Source organism: Piliocolobus tephrosceles, chromosome 18 (assembly GCF_002776525.5).
Source record: "Piliocolobus tephrosceles isolate RC106 chromosome 18, ASM277652v3, whole genome shotgun sequence".
In the NCBI taxonomy this organism is placed as follows: domain Eukaryota; kingdom Metazoa; phylum Chordata; class Mammalia; order Primates; family Cercopithecidae; genus Piliocolobus; species Piliocolobus tephrosceles.
The window spans coordinates 35543658-35560989 of record NC_045451.1 but is presented as its reverse complement, the minus strand read 5'-3'; the positions used below and the strand labels follow the sequence as shown (position 1 = coordinate 35560989).

Below are 17332 nucleotides of genomic sequence, written 5' to 3'. Positions count from 1 at the left end.
ATCAAAACAATAATCCAATAACTCATCACACCAACAATCAAAACAACCCAACAACCCACCACACTAACAATCCAAACAACAACCCAACAATACATAACACCAATCAAACCAAGAACCCAACAATCCACCACACCAACCACCCAACAACCCACTGCAACAATGATTAAAACAACAATCCCACAACCCACCACACCAACAATTAAACCAACGATCCAACAACCCACCACACCAACAAGCCAAACAAGCCAACAACCCAACAACCCACCACACCAACAATCCAAACAACCTAACAACCCAACACACCAACAATCAGGTAAAAGGGAAGAATCCAGTCATTTAGACACAAAAGAACTCAAAATCTTACCTCCCACCTGTCACTTCTTGGTATTTACTTGAGAACAGGTGGAAGTAAAAGGAAGAAGTAAACACAAAAGAAGCTATAGGTTCTAAGCAAAGGTGAATCCAACCTCAGAAGGCAGAGGAAGGAAGCCCCAAAACAACAGCCACATGACCCAGCAAGAGGGTCATGAAAGTTGATGGAGGCCTGGTGCCTCCCTGGCCTTCAGTGAACAGTATCTACATCATCCCAGTAATGGAAAACACTATTTGCTATTCTTCAAATTTTAGAGTCAATCTCTAGAAAAAGTCTCAAAAAGGGCTTGGTATGGTTTACAAATAGAAGACAAATGTTATCAGCTTTGTCATTTTAAAAGTCAACCCATGCATGACTGAAGCCACAGGCTGGAGGGGGAACTGCAGAGTAGGAATAATTTAAATATCCTTATCTTACACAGTGCAGGATCAAGAGATACTGTTGATATTTGGTAGAACAAGAAATTGATTACTTAGATAATCTATAGACAGACTAAAAATAGTAATACCCCTCAACTGGGGAAATGTGGCAGGGAGCTGGGCGCTAATTGTAATGAAATGAGAGTGGTTCTTTCTTTACTCTTCTTTCTCCCTCTTTTCTTCCATGGCCTCCTGTTTGCACCCGGGTCTCACCCACTCCCTCTGTCCACTCATTCATTTAACACGTGAGTACTGAGCTGGCACAGGGCCAGACTCAGAGATGCCTAAGCCTGGGTCCTGGCCCTCCAGGAACCTCCGCCTGGCAGAGGACACAGACTTGTGAACACTGCAGTGGCACAAAAGGGACTCCCAGTCCAGAGAGTGGGCATTTGCCCAGCTGGCCTTTGCTCCCAGCTTATTCCTTGGTCTCAGTACTGGGCTCAGCACAGAGTTCCCAGTGGCAGAAAAATGGGGAAGGGTGATGGGAGACGCTGGCCTGGGGAATTATCCTGCACGACCCCCATCTGGGTGTGAGCACAGGCAGCAACTGAAGATTCTTATTTTAAAATAAAGAAGCTCTAGATGACAGCTGTAAATAATTTTAATAAGAATTAGTGACAATGCGTTTTCATAACAAATCATCATGGAGTCGTTCTTCATGTATCTGACACTGTCAGGGAGGGAAGAATTTTCCATGTGGGGATTTTCTGGCTGACTGATTTTTACCACTGATTTCAGCAATTGTGGATCAGAATCGTTCCCAGATGAATCACATACCTCCTTGTCTTCTCAAACAAAACACCAGCTGACATTCTGCGGGCCCGAAGGGACAGAGCGCATCCATCAGACCCTCCATTCACAGGTGGGCTTTAACCTTTTCCCGAGGACTCAGGGTCAGACCCTCTATGAGTCCTTCTCATGGCGCTGGACTGGAACACAGCGAAGCCCCCGGGTCCCCAGATAATGTCAGAACCACTCGGATCAGAGGCGGGCCTCTGCGGCTCTCCGATTTCAGCCCTGGAGGACCTACTGACCCTCAGCCTAGACTCAGGAAAGGAGGCACACACACTTGTGCCCCATGAACAGCCCAGCCTCTCCTTCCCTCTCAGATCCCCAGGGCTTGGGGCCACAGAGGGGCAACTGCTGTAGAAGACGTAGGGCATGCAAAGCCCAGCTCAGCCAGGAGCCCCAGCTAGGATGGCTGCTCACCCCAGGAGCCCAGCCCCTGAGGACAGAGAGGGTGTCCCGAGGTAGAGATGAGAACCAAAGCCAAATGTGGAGAGGCCCAAACACCACCAATGGGAGTCTATAACAGGGACAAGGGATGGCAAGTGAAATCAATGGAAGGTGACTATCTCTCATGTTCCTCTCTAAAGAGAGTGCAGTCAGACCTTGGGGACATACGAGGTCGTCCATCACACTGAACAGTGTTTGTGTTTTGAGCTCAGAACAATGGCCCTGGGTAATTTCTAATCTAGCCCTAAATGGAGGCTGTGACAGGGGCTGTTGTGGGCTGAATTGTGCCTCCCCAAAATTCATATGCTGAGGTCCTAACCGCCAGGACCATAGAATGAAACCGTATTTGGAGATAGGGCCTTTTTTTGTTTGTTTATTTTTGAGATGGAGTCTTGCTCTGTCACCTAGGCTGGAGTGCAATGACACAATCTCGGCTCACTGCAACCGCCACTTCCTGGGTTCAAGCAATTCTCCTGCCTCAGCCTCCCGAGTAGCTGGGATTACAGGTGCGTGCCACCATGCCCAGTTAATTTTTGTATTTTTAGTGGAGACAGGGTTTCACCATGTTGCTCAGGCTGGTCTCAAACTCCTGACTTCAGGTGATCCACCCGCCTCAGCCTCCCAAAGTGCTGGGATTACAGGCATGGGCTACTGTGGGGATAGGGCCTTTAAAGAGGTAATGAAGTTAAAATGAGGCCATTAGAGTGAGCCCTGATCCAATATGACCGATGCCCTTACAAAGAGAGATTAGGGCACAGACAAGACTCAGACCGGGGGTAACCATATAGGGACGCAGTGAGAAGAAGGCAATTGGCAAGCCAAGGAGAGAGGCCTCAGAAGAAGCCAACCCTGCAGTATCTTCGTCTCAGACCCCTGGCCTCCAGAATTGTGGAAGAATTAAGTTTTGTGTACCTTGTTACAGCAAACTGATATAGGACCTAACACCAACATACAGAAAATACACGCGTAGAGGGATGGGAAGTTCCCCAGAAGGATGACCCATTCACAGGATTTCTTAAATCTTCCTGTCCAGACCTTGAAGTAACCATGAAGAAACTATACATTTTATAATTTAAAGAAATTAGTCAGCTGGGCGTGGTGGCTCACACTTGTAATCCCAACACTTTGGGAGGCCAAGGCGGGTGGATCATGAGGTCAGGAGTTCAAGACCAGCCTGACCAAGATGGTGAAACCCCGAATTTACTAAAAATATAAAAATTAGCCTGGCACGGTGGCAGGCACCTGTAATCCCAGCTACTCGGGAGGCTGAGGCAGGAGAATTGCTTGAACCCAGGCGACAGAGGTTGCAGTGATTCAAGATTGCGCCACTGCATTCCAGCCTGGGTGACAGAGTAAGACTTTGTCTCAAAAAAAAAGAAAAGAAAAGAAATGAGTCATTTATTCTCTGAAATCTTGAAGGTGTGCTCTCAACCACAGTGCTCTGGATTTGCACAGTAAAACATGGAAGGGCCTGAAAGCTTTGAATTCTGAGAAGACAGACTCTCTGCCACCAGCTTCTGAACTTGGCTCCGACAGCCATTTTTGCCACTAAATCAAATCTCCTTGGAGGCATGTTTAAAATACCAACCAGCTCACATGCCCCAGGCCTTGCTTAAAACCTTTCCTGTGGCTCTCATGGCCCTTGGATAAAGGTAAAACCCAAACCTGGGTCTGTACCATGAAGCTCCACATGGTCTGGCCCCTACCTGACCCTCTAGCAATGCAGCTTCTGTGTCTTCCCCTCACGCTGGCATTCGAGCTGCCTCATCCTTCAGAGTCCAGGACACAGCCGGCTCCTTCCTGGCACAGGGCCTTTGTACAAACTGTTCCCTCCACCTGGAGCCCTCCTGGCCTAGTTAGCTCCTGTCACCCTTCAGACTGGAGCTCCAGTGTCCCTTCCTCAGGGAAGCGTTGCCTGACAACCTCCCCCTAGCCCCAGCCTGGGTCGGGTTCCCTGTCACTACCCTGGCTTCTTATGGTAACTGGTTATTTAATGTCTGTCTCCCTCAGTGGCTGTGAGTTCCACAAGGGCGGGCACCACAGTGGTATGTGTTCAGCCCAAGGCTCAGTGAAATTGATGAGTGGCGTCTGTAACCCACCTTCTCTAGAGAGGGTACAGAGACCATGGGTTAGGACAGGGGCCATAAACAATGCAGCTAATCCCAGCTGGATGCTGGTCTCACCCTTGGAGCTTTCCAGGAATCGCTGTGCATGACAGCCCAGAAAAGCTGCTGCTACTAGTTCCAAAAAGAAAAGGAAGGAAGGAAAGAGAGAGATGGGTGCTGACATTTATTGAACACCTATGATGTGTGCTACTGAGCATGCAGGCTGCTGGGCTATCTACTGTCTTTTTTTATTTTTTTTATTTATTTATTTTGAAAAGGAGTCTCACTGTGTTGCTCAAGCTGGAGTGCAGTGACGTGATCTCGGCTCACTGCAAGCTCCGCCTCCCGGGTTCACACCATTCTCCTGCCTCAGCCTCCAGAGTAGCTGGGACTACAGGCGCCCGCCACCACGCCCGGCTAACTTTTTGTATTTTTTTAGTGGAGACGGGGTTTCACCGTGTTAGCCAGGATGGTCTCGATCTCCTGACCTCGTGATCCTCGGCTATCTACTTTCACATGCCTTATTTCAGCTAGTCTATAGCAACCCTTAAAGGGTAGGTAATAGTGTCCCCATTTTCATAGGTAAGGAAAGGCTCAGAGAAGTTAAGACATTTGCAGAAAGATTGAGATCTGCTAAGGCCCAGAGTCAGCTTTGGATCTCAGGTCAGCCCACCCCAAGACCCATGCTCTCCCCTGATGCACACTAGCTGGAATCACGTCAGATGGGTAAAGGAATAACGGTCCCTGCCTGAGGGCCAGGGACCCCAGATGACCCTGGGGTTATGTCAGGGGCCCGTGAGTCCATCTGAGCACCCAACATTGCCTGCCTCTGAATAAACGATATTTTTGCCACATCCAGATATAACTGTTTCCAAGTAAATACAGATTCTGTCATGACTAATACAGTACCAATTCCTCTAATGGGTTTGCTGAATTCATGGCAGTTCTGTGAAGGGCAGAAACCCAGGTGGGCACATGCATGCTAAAATGTTCAGCATGTAATGTGTTTTCCCTCCTGTGGGTTGAAGAGTCATAGGTGATGTACTGTTAAGCGGGGAGTGGGAAGCATAGCTCTTTTACCATTTGTGCAAAAAAAAAAAACTTTTTAAATCTCCATACACAGATTCTTACTCATGCATTGACTCTGCAAGGATACCCAAAGCCACATTGTCACCCCTGGGGAGAACTCGGTGGCTCTTCATTGAATAACCATCTGTACCGCACAAATTTTGTATCATTTAAATAATTTAAAAATCAAAACTTTTAATAAAATTAAAACCATCTAAGGTGATAGCAAGAGGGTAACGCTTAACCCTGCAGTGCAACGTACTGAATTTCAGGCAAGAAAGTCCTGTGCCCTCTTCAGTTTCTACACAAGAGGAGCCAGCGATGATAATCAAAGAGACCGGTAATTGAGGCGGGGACTTTAACACCGAGTCACCAGAGGTGACCTTGCAAACTTGGCCTTTTGTCATAAAACAGGCACAGTCATCACTGTGTTCCAGCCCTCCAGGGCTTTCCAAATGCCAGTGGTTCTGGGGAAGGAGACCTACTTTACGCTCTATAGGAACCTACCACATGTTTCCTGTTTCTTTCCATGCTTGCCCCCCGCCCCCACCCACCCCTAACCCCTGCCCCACCTCCACATGCTCCCTGCACCCACCACAAATGGCCACACTCACATGGACAGCACCTTCACTTCCAATATTTCGTGCCTCAGCTCCAGGCATCTCGTGGAGTTATATTCAAAAGGCCCCTCGTAAAATTGAAAGTACCTGGGGACCAACAGAGACAGGTTAAACCTAGAGAAGCAGGTCAGGATGTCCAGGGCCTGCAGGAGCTCTTGTTGCAGGGTGGAGTGTCTGTCCCAGTGAAATGAATAAAGCCAACCAGCCCCATCCCAGCAGATGACCCATTAGGGGCTTCAGGCAGACCACGGGGCCCTCTGGCTTGATCACTGGGTGGTCAGTTACTCTCAATGCCCCACTCCCCTGGGAGTATAAGCATTTATAGAAGCATAAACCATTTCAGCAAACAGGGAAATTCAGAAACAGGTTTGATTCCAAGTTTGTGGCTGGGAAGGAGAGGGGAGGAGGAGGGATGCTGTGTGTACTGTGATCAGAGAAAGCAGAGAGACCAGAGTCATTCTGGCACAGCACAGGGAGTCTGACAGTGAGCCTTCAGGCCTCCAGCTTGCCCTTCCATTCCCTGCCCCTTGCCCACTTGATCCTCGTGCCCATACTGTGACATAGCTGAGACTGATGTGCCTTTCTCCCCATTTGGCAGCTGAGAATACTGAGGCTAATCAGACAGAGCTCCAGGTCACACTGTCCATATAGGGCAGGACCAGGGCTTGGTCTAGGTCTACCTGCAGAAGAGATCAAGCCCCTTCCAGCACCAGCTGGCTCCAGGCATGTCACAGCCACCTCAGGGTCCCTCTGCCAGCTTCATGCAGAATATCAATGCCAATTTCAGCCAACACTTACTAAGCCCTGACTATAGGCTAAGCGCCAGGCCAAGTATTTGATATGGATGGATGCATTCACTTTTAATATTTCTAATCAGCCTATGAGGAAAGTGACACAAGCATCCTGAATAGGCTCTGGGAATTAACTAAGGTGCCCAGACCCCGGAGCTGGAAGGTGGCAGAGCCAAGATGGGAACCTGCATGCTGACTCAAGGCTGCGCTTTCTGCCACTTGGCTATGAGCATGGCTGGTGTCCCCTGGAAAGGGCCCTCTGGCCTCCTGTGGCAGAGGCCCAGTGAGCCCTCTCCTCATGGCCCCTCTCTTCCTGGTGGTTGTTCAGAGGCAGGGGTGGATGGAGCTGGGAGGGTTGGATCCTAGGACAGCTTTAACATCATGAATCCAGAAGCCTGCAGGGCCAAACCACTGTAAATATGGGATCAGTGGCCTTGCAACACGTAGTCTGCAAGAATCAGAGGTGAGGGGGGCTCCCCAGGGCCAAGGATTGGAAATCAGGCATCGCTCAAGCATCTCCCAGAAACCACTACAGACAGCAATGGTCATTTCCCACATACCCTTACACACTGGACAAACTTATGTGTGTGCTGCTTTAGAAATCCTGAAACATTTTACCCAATATATTGGTTTCTTTAAAAAATATTGGTAGTTTTATTATTATTATTATCATCATTGTATTTGTATTGTCATTTTGTCATTAAAGTAATACTGTGATACTTTAAAAGTTATATTTATAAATATTTGTCCTTAATAATTTAAATATAATTTAATAGCTTTAAGTACTATAATTACATACTGAAATAATTTTACATAATATTTTAAGATATTAAAATATTTTCCACAACAAATTGGTCCCTATTTACAAAATAAATTGGCTCTTTGTTCTCATGTCATAAAAGAATTCAGGCCAAGTTAATAAGAAGTAGGTACTGAAGATCCCCCAAATATCAAACACCTTTGTGTCTTACAACTCCTTTTCTGTCTTTCTTTTTTTTTTTTTTTTTTTTTTTTGAGACGGAGTCTTGCTGTGTCTCCTGGGCTGGAGGGCAGTGGCCGGATCTCAGCTCACTGCAAGCTCCGCCTCCCGGGTTCACGCCATTCTCCTGCCTCAGCCTCCCAAGTAGCTGGGACTACAGGCGCCCACCACCTCGCCCGGCTAGTTTTTTGTATTTTTAGTAGAGACGGGGTTTCACCGTGTTAGCCAGGATGGTCTCGATCTCCTGACCTCATGATCCGCCCGTCTCGGCCTCCCAAAGTGCTGGGATTACAGGCTTGAGCCACCGCGCCCGGCCTAACTCCTTTTCTGTCTTTCTCATCTGGCAAACTCAAATGGATTTTTCAGTACCCGGCTCAACTAACCATGCTGCTGGGAAGCCTCCTCTGATCCTGACCCTGGACTGCCCCTGCTCACTGTCTCTTAGTTAGAGCAAATAACATTGTATTGGGTTGCTGCAAAAGCAATTGCAGTTTGTGCCTTTTTTTTTTTTTTTTTTTTTTAAGTAATGGCAAAAACCGCAATTACTTTTGCATCTACATAATAGTACAATTGTGTGTTTATGTAATTGTGTTTCTTTCCAAACCACGAGCATCTCAAACACAGAGACAGTGTCTTTGTTATCCTATATCTTCTGTACTACAGAGGCAGGAAAACTAAAAATGACATTTCCCAGACTCCTTTGCAGGTAGGGTTCTGGATGCAATTTAGGTTCAGCCAGTTAGAAGTATTTGCATGAGACGAATTCAGACCTGTTATAGGGGAAGAATGGCAAGGCTCAAGGCATGGTTTTGCTGGTGCAGAATGTGGCAGAGGTGTCATGGCTCTTGGAAATTGCAGTAGTGGTAACACCTTCATGATTTTATCAAGAGGCAGCAGTTTTCACGGTGGCCCCATTTCACTGCAGTTTGGGGAGGAAGTCCTGGGAGTTCAGCCATTTCTTCAGCTTTCCCCATGAATCTGAGCTAGCTGTGCCCTTAATAAATCCTTTTCTGCTTTAACTAGCTAATGTAGATTCTGTTATTTGCAAATAAGAACAAGGGGTCAGCCTGGGGCCACAAAACGAGTCCATGACCTTGGCTCTGACTCCCCTAATTTTCCAGTCACACAACAGTAAGCTCTGGTGTCCTATCACAAAGATCACTGTTTGCAACCTGAGCTGGTGTAACTAAGCCTTTTAGAATCCACTGAGTCAGGTAAAGCCATGGTCCTAGGTTGCTGCTAAGAAAAGGTCCAGATTCAAATGATGCAGGAAATCATTAGGTTGAGACTTATCCTAGAGTTCTTGGGAAATTGGAGACTTGCAGACACATCTCAGATATGGCTACAAACCAGCTGTGTGACTTTGGGTAAAACACTTCCCCTCTCTGCATCTCTTTTTTGTCCTCTTTAAAACAATCTGTTTGAACTTGGGTAGCATCTTCTCTTCACTCAGCCAGCCCTACCATTTCCTTGACAAAGCCATTCCTGCCTTGCCTCTTCCTTGGTTCCTCTTTCTCCTGCATCCTCAACATCACTCATATACCCAACTAGGCAGCATCATGATTCCAAATGACCTTGTGCTGTGGGCTTGGTGATACTTAGAGAGGCTTTCAGAACTGGGTTCACACCCCTCTACCCCTCATTAGCCTCTGTATGGTCTGAATGTTTGTGTCGCCCCCACAGTTCATATGCTGAGATCCTAACCTGCGAGGTAATGGTATTAGGAGGTGGGGCCTCTGGGAGGTACTGAAGGCAGAGCCCTTATGAATGGGATTATTGCCCTTATAAAAGAGGCCCAAGAGAGATGCCTCTTCCCTTTTACTATGTAAGGATACGGCAAGGAGATGCTGTTGATGAACCAGGAAGTGGGGCCTCACCTGAAACTTAATCTGCCTTGATTTTGGACTTCTCAGCCTCCAGAACTGTGAGCAATACATTTCTGTTGTTTATAAGCTAAGTCACTCAGTCTATGGTATTCTGACAGCCACATTAGGCCTGGCACTTTTCTGCTCCTTTGTTTTCTCATCTGCAAATCAGCAAAAACAATGCAGCGCATGTGCAACAGGGCTGAGAAAAAAACACTGATGAGCATTTCATGGAAACCACTAGCACACAGGAACTACCCCCAAAATGCTCATTCCCCTCTGTCCCCTTTGTCCCGCCACTAAAGAACACGTGATACCAGTGGATGCCACAGGGAGTCAGAGACAGTCTCTGACCATAAGCTGGTTGATGGCAGGGCTGAGTCAGGGATGAACAACTCGAAGCTTCTCACTGTGTGTACTGGTGACATTCTCCTTCTGCTGTGATTAGTAAACCTCTCCCCTGACACCCTGTGGATAAAGCCCGCACTAAGTCCTGCTTGGACATGGACCTGCTTGATCACCTCATCTCTGCTGGAGGCTCCACTTATTAACCATGTGCTTCTGATGCTTTGACACCTGGGGCCTTGCTGACCTTGGAGGGACTGCTTCTTCCAGGGCTAGCCAATTCCTGGAGATAGTGAAGGACTAGCCTGTGAGTGCACCTTTCATTTGCAAACCAATCCAGAGCCCATGCCCCTATCAGGCTCCCATATTCTTGGACACTGGAATAGCTCCTGCCCCACTCACCCCAGGGCCAGGTCCCAGGCAACTGGGGATAGCCCCTGCACCCCAGAACCCACTGAAATGACTCAGATCAACCAATCCTATACCTGCAAACCCTGCCTCACCAGTTCCTTTCCATGGAAATCCCAGTGACGGTTCTTGCCCACACTTCCCCCTCACTGCCTCTGCCTCCTTACTGATCCAGGCGCTTCTTCCCATGGTCTTGCAGGGCCTCCTGTTTCTAGGGATCTGTGAGCATCAAAACCTCTTCCTTCATGACAGTCATTTCCATATTTTCATGTCTTACCATATCCGATTAAAACAAATCCCAGGCAGGTATCCTGAAAACACTCCATGTAGTACCTCAGCCAAGTCATCAAAACTATTCCATGCCCGAGTCTAAAGCCTCAGTTTTCCCATCTGGAAAATGTAGCTAATAGCCCTGGCTTCTTTCTCTATTCTACCTGGGCTTTGCTTTTTTGGTCCGTACTGCTCTAGCTCAGTCTCTAAAGATGATTGACTTGAGGTTGCTATGGTCTAAATGTCTGTATCCCCAGTACAAACATTAAGTTTTGTGTTTAAACTTAATCCCCAATGTGATGGTATTAAGAGGCTGGGCCTTTGGGGGGTGATTAGGTTATGAGGTCTCTGACCTCAAGGATGGGATTAGGCCCTGATAAAAGAGGCTTCAAAGAGCCTTTTGCCTTTCCACCATGTGAGGATGCAGCAAGAAGCTGCCATCTGTGAGGAACGGGCCCTCACCAGACACCAAATCTTCTGCCACCTTGATCTTGGACTTCCCAGCCCCCAGAACTGTGAGAAATAAATTTCTCCTGTTACAATTATAAATGACCCAGTCTAAGCTATTTTCTTATGGCAGCCCAAAAGAACTAAGATAGGAAATAAGATTTTGAGAAGCACTGCCCCATATTCTGCTTCTAACAGGATGCTCAAGGACTGCATTTTAGAGGGTGCCATGGAAATTCATGAAAATTCCCGTTTGGTCTGGATACAGATATACAGACATCAAAAATGTTGCTTAAATTTTTTTGTCTAATGACATAAGAAGATGCTCACATAACAATGTTGGGTAAAAAAATGCAAGTTACAAAACTGTGGTCTCCAAAAAGAATTATATATACGTATGTGAATGCGTAGGCAAAGGGAAGAATTGTAACACAATATTAATAGGGACAAATCAGAATAAATGGGATGATGGGTTATTTTTTAAATACTTTTCTGTGTTTTTATAAGTTTTCTGCAATGGGGTTATGATTCTTTTATTATTGGAAATCACTAATAAATGCCTTTTTAAGTCCCAGACCTTCTTCTAAGTATCTCGAGCTTCCCCTTACCCTGTTAGAAGATTGAGGGAAGCATTTTCTCCAACCTTCTTAAACTCCACTAGCCTCTCAAAGTGACTTCATCACTGTCTCTTCTTTCAATGCTAGAAAGACTATCTTTACCCGCCTCAAAGGGGAGGGGACCCTGGCACCATGTAGGGCATCTCACAGGTATAAATAGTCCCAGCGGGTCATATCAGGAGCCCAACTCCTCTCAAATGCCACTCAGTTTCCAGCAGCCAAATATGATGCTGGCGCCAGGCTGCATCTGCTCTGCCCCATCTCTCTGCCCTCCGCTAAGTGAGAAGACAAATGCAGAAGGCCAGAAAGAGGTGAACACAGTGGCCCTGGATATGAGTTCTCCTCCCTCTGCCCAGACTGGGCTGCAGCTTTGTGGGCTAAGGAACTAAGGAGATCTCCTTTCTTTCTTTCTTCTTCCTTCCTTCCTCCCTCCCTCCCTCCCTCCCTCTCTCCCTCCCTTCCTTCCTTCCTTCTTTCTTTCTTTTTTTTTTTTTTTGAGACGGAGTCTCGCTCTGTCTCCCAGGCTGGAGTGCAGTGGCACAATTTCGGCTCACTGCAACCTCTGCCTCCCGGGTTCAAGCAATTCTCCTGAGGGGGCCTCCTTTCAGCATGCCCAGGGTTTGGCCCTCTGAGAGCCTGGGTCTGTAATTCCTTTGAGCCTTTCCCCAAAAGCCTGCCCCACAGAGGCTCCCCTGTTGGCCTGATTCCCTCTCTAGAGCTTCTCCAGGGCCATGGTTCCTTTCTTGGGGGCCAAAGTACTCTGGGTCCCAGCAACCACTGGCTGCTACAAGATGAGGTCCATGCATTCAGCTTTCTATCTAACACCTCCCCATCCCCACCCTCAGACACCGATGGTATTCCAGAGAATAGGAACCCAGGGGGGGTCCCTGTGTCATGCACAAACACCTGTTAAACCTCCACTAGCCCTAGGTGAACAGGGAAGCTACCTCAGCTCAGTAATCTGAACACCTAGACTCCTGTCGAGCTCGGTGCAGAGTCTCAGAGAACCATGGAGTTGTTTACTTATTCCACACTGGTTAGAGACACCACTAGCCCATATGGCACCTCTGTGCAAATCAGGAAAAAGCACCATTTTCTTCAGACAAATTAAGCCACATGCACCAGGTGCATGGCTGGTCAAGAGAGTAAGCTGTACTTCAGCCCCACTTGACTCCTTGCCTGAGCATCTTTGTGCAGTGCCCACCTTGCACAACTGTGCAGCCTGATACCAGACTCTTTAACTTGGTCTCATTCAATCCTCCCAATAACCCTATGAGGCAAGCATAATTTCCCCCATTTTATATCTGAGACTCGAACTACAAGAGGTAAAGTAACTTGCCCAAGGTCATTCAGCTAGTAAATGGTGGCACTGGAAAAAAACCTGAGGACTGTGAGAGCCTGGAACCCCTGCTCTTAATAATGTCACTGCACTTCCTCTCCCTGACTCTGACAGCCACCATTCTCTGGGGGTTTTCTCAGTCAGCAGCCCTTCCCCCTCCCAAGGGCAACAGCCCTTCAGTGAGCTCAGCACTATTTCTAGAGCCAGAACAGCTGCTGTCTCGAGATAGCACACGACCCGTCACAGCAAACGCACAGAAATCAGAGTCTCAAAATTGCAGCCTGACAATTCAAAGGACTGAAGTGTCTTCCTAGATAGGTAGGAGAGGGGCAAGAAAGGCTCAGCTGTTAACAACTGCAGGTCACAACTATCAGGAGACAGTCCATGGCAGTGGAGAGCCCTGGCTCCGACCCCTGGTTGGTCCACAGGCCAGCTCAGCAGCCTTGAACCTCACATGCCCTCTTTGGGCCACAGTTCACTCATCTGTCCCCAGGAATTATCAGAGCTGTTTTGAGGTATCAGAACTGGATGCTAAAAAGCCTGATGTTCTCAGTGTAACCCTAAATAGTCCTGGGATTAATCTTCCCCAGGTGTGCACCTCACACCAAGCCTGAGGGTCATTTCTGGCACAGGGTAGGGGTTGGGGATATCGGGGCAAAGCCTGGTGTCTAGATTCATTCCTCCTTCCCCACCCAGGAGTTCTGCAGGGCCCCAGATCCAGTGTCTAGCACATTCCCTGTGAGAGTATGTATGTGATGACCTTATTTTCCAGGCCAGATTAGGGGGCCCCAAAAGGCTTCCCTTTGTAAAATTCAGCTCAACAGCCAGGAACGCCTCAGCGTGTGAATGCTAGCACTGGCCAGTAACCCTACTGCTGCTGGTGGACTTTGACCACCATGCCCACAGGTGCCCTAGCCAAGAGCTACATCCTAGCTGCCTCCTTCTCCTTCCTTCATCTTCCACCAACTCTCACCACTTCTCCTCCTAGTCCTTGTCTCCACCCCAGTGCCAGGGACAGGATTCGGTCTTCTCCCTGCTGGAGGAGTCCCTCTGTCTGGAATAACCTTTGTTGTTGTCTTGCCAGTCCCTGCCTACTCATCCAACAGAATCAGCCCAGGGGTCAGCTTCCACTGGCTCCATTCGTGGCCCTCCCCCCTCTATGCCTGCAGCCCCTGGGCACCCCTCTAGTCCAGCTCTTATTATGCAGAATTACACACAGCTCCTCCATGGCCTGTCTGTACTGTTGATGTGTGAGAAGGGCTTTTCTCCTCTTTTACTCAACGAAGATTTATGGACCCTCTACTCTGTGCCAGGCACTGTTTCAGGCCAGAATGTACTGATGAACTAGCCAGAGTCCCCGCCCTCATGGCACTTCCATGGGGGTGACAATAAATGATTCATTCAATATAATGCCAAGTAGCCGTAACTCTTCCAAGAAAAGTAGGACAAGGAATTGGAGGGTTCCTGGAAGGATAGTGGGGGGCCCAGGAAGGCCACTCTGGACAGGGGACATGAATAGAGGTATGGAGCCCTATGTGGATGTGCGGGAAGAGCTTCCCAGAGAAAGAGCAGTGAGTAAATACAATCACTTACTCTGCAGCAGCAACTGCCAATGTGGCTAGGCAGGGCTGTGGAGGTCAGACAGGTGAGCAGAGCCAGGTCTAGCTGGGCCTGTGGGCCACCCAGTATCATGGGGACTTGGCAGAGGAGCAACATGATCTGATGTGGTGATAAGGGATTGTAAAAGGAGAGAGGGCAGGCTATTGCAGCATGAGAAGATAGTCGATTGCACCAAGGGATGGCAAAGGAAGTGGGGAGAAGGAGACAGACCCAAAAAATAGTTTAGGAATGAAACCAGCAGGATGTGCTGATAATTTAGAAAGTGAAGAAATGTCCCTGTCTGACAGCTTTAAAGAGAGTAGTGGTTCTCCCAGCATGGAGTCTGAGATCTCAGAACCAACAGACTGCCTCCTCAAGTGGGTCCCTGACCCCTGAGTAGCCTAACTGGGAGGTACCCCCCAGTAGGGGCAGACTGACACCTCGCATGGCCGGGTACACCTCTGAGATGAAGCTTCCAGAGGAATGATCAGGCAGCAACACTCGCTGTTCAGCAATATTCGCTGTTCAGCAATGTTCACTGTTCTGCAGCCTCTGCTGCTGATACCCAGGCAAACAGGGTCTGGAGTAGACCTCCAGCAAACTCCAACAGACCTGCAGCTGAGGGTTCTGACTGTTAGAAGGAAAACTAACAAACAGAAAGGACATCCACACCAAAACTCCATCTGTACATCACCATCATCAAAGACCAAAGGTAGATAAAACCACAAAGATGGGGAAAAAACAGATCAGAAAAGCTGAAAATTCTAAAAACCAGAGCGCCTCTCCCCGTCCAAAGGAACGCAGCTCCTCGCCAGCAATGGAACAAAACTGGATGGAGAATGACTTTGATGAGTTGAGAGAAGAAGGCTTCAGACGATCAAACTTCTCCAAGCTAAAGGAAGAAGTCTGAACCCATCGCAAAGAAGCTAAAAACGTTGAAAAAACATTAGACAAATGGCTAACTAGAATAATCAGTGTAGAGAAGTCCTTAAACAACCTGCTGGAGCTGAAAACCATGGCACGAGAACTACGTGACAAATGCACAAGCTTCAGTAGCCGATTCAATCAACTGGAAGAAAGGATATCAGTGATTGAAGATCAGATGAATGAAATGAAGTGAGAAGAGAAGTTTAGAGAAAAAGAGTAAAAAAGAAGTGAACAAAGCCTCCAAGAAATATGGGACTATGTGAAAAGAACAAATCTACATCTGATTGGTATACCTGAAAGTGACGGGGAGAATGAAACCAAGTTGGAAAACACTCTGCAGGATATTATCCAGAAGAACTTCCCCAACCTAGCAAGGCAGGACAACATTCAAATTCAGGAAATACAGAGAACACCACAAAGATACTCCTCGAGAAGAGCAACTCCAAGACACATAATTGTCAGATTCATCAAAGTTGAAATGAAGGAGAAAATGTTAAGGGCAGCCAGAGAGAAAGGTTGGGTTACCCACAAAGGGAAGCCCATCAGTCTAACAGCAAATGTCTCGGCAGAAACTCTACAAGCCAGAAGAGAGTGGGGGCCAATATTCAACATTCTTAAAGAAAAGAATTTTCAACGCAGAATTTCATATGCAGCCAAACTAAGCTTCATAAGTGAAGGATAAATAAAATCCTTTGCAGACAAGCAAATGCTGAGAGATTTTGTCACCATCAGGCCTGCCCTACAACAGCTCCTGAAGGAAGCACTAAACATGGAAAGGAACAACCAGTACCAGCCACTGCAAAAACATGCCAAATTGTAAAGACCATCGACGCTAGGAAGAAACTGCATCAACTAACGAGCAAAATAACCAGTTAACATCATAATAACAGGATCAAATTCACACATAACAATAATAATAAATGTAAATGGGCTAAATGCTCCAATTAAAAGACACAGATTGGCAAATTGGATAAAGAGTCAAGACCCATCAGTGTGCTGTATTCAGGAGACCCTCAGGTGCAGAGACACACATAGGCTCAAAATAAAGGAATGGAGGAAGATCTACCAAGCAAATGGAAAGCAAAAAAAAAGGCAGGAGTTGCAATCCTAGTCTATGAAAAAACAGACTTTAAACCAACAAAGATCAAAAGAGACAAGGAAGGCCATTACATAAAGGTAAAGGGATCAATTCAACAAGAAGAGCTAACTATCCTAAATATATATGCACCCAGTACAGGAGCACCCAGATTCATAAAGTAAGTCCTTAGAGACCTATAAAGAGACTTAGACTCCCACACAATAATAATGGGAGACTTTAACACCCCACTATCAACATTAGACAAATCAATGAGACAGAAAGGTAACTAGGATATCCAGGAATTGAACTCAGCTCTGCACCAAGCAGACCTAATAGACATCTACAGAACTCTCCACCCCAAATCAACAGATTATACATTCTTCTCAGCACCACAATGCACTTATTCCAAAATTGACCACATAGTTGGAAGTAAAGCATACCTCAGCAAATGTAAAAGAACAGAAATTATAGCAAACTGTCTCTCAGACCACAGTGCAATTAAACTAGAACTCAGGATTAAGAAACTCACTCAGAACTGCACAACTACATGGCAGAAATAAAGATGTTCTTTATTTTCACGATATTGAAGGCAGAAATAAAGATGTTCTTTGAAACCAATGAGAACAAAGATACAACATACCAGAATCTCTGGGACATATTTAAAGCAGTGTGTAGAGGGAAATTTATAGCACTAAATGTCTACAAGAGAAAGCAGGAAAGATCTAAAATTGACACCCTAACATCACAACTAAAAGAACTAGAGAAGCAACAGCAAACATATTCAAAAGCTAGCAGAAGGCAAGAAATAACTGAGATCAGAGCAGAACTGAAGGAGATAGAGACACA

The 17332-nt window shown here is 47.0% G+C and overlaps 1 protein-coding gene across 3 annotated transcripts in view; it reads right to left on the bottom strand.

The window, feature by feature from the left end:
- ST8SIA5 (ST8 alpha-N-acetyl-neuraminide alpha-2,8-sialyltransferase 5) overlaps positions 1 to 17332 on the bottom strand; it is an 87641-nt gene that overhangs the window by 19112 nt on the left and 51197 nt on the right. For 2 of the 3 annotated variants that reach the window (XM_023207471.2, XM_023207470.2), the window contains one exon: positions 5816 to 5908. The exons of the other annotated variant lie outside the window; for it this stretch is intronic. In XM_023207471.2, the coding sequence (XP_023063239.1) occupies positions 5816 to 5908 (93 nt within the window). The remainder of the gene's footprint in view (positions 1 to 5815; positions 5909 to 17332) is intronic. 3 annotated transcript variants of the gene reach the window in all.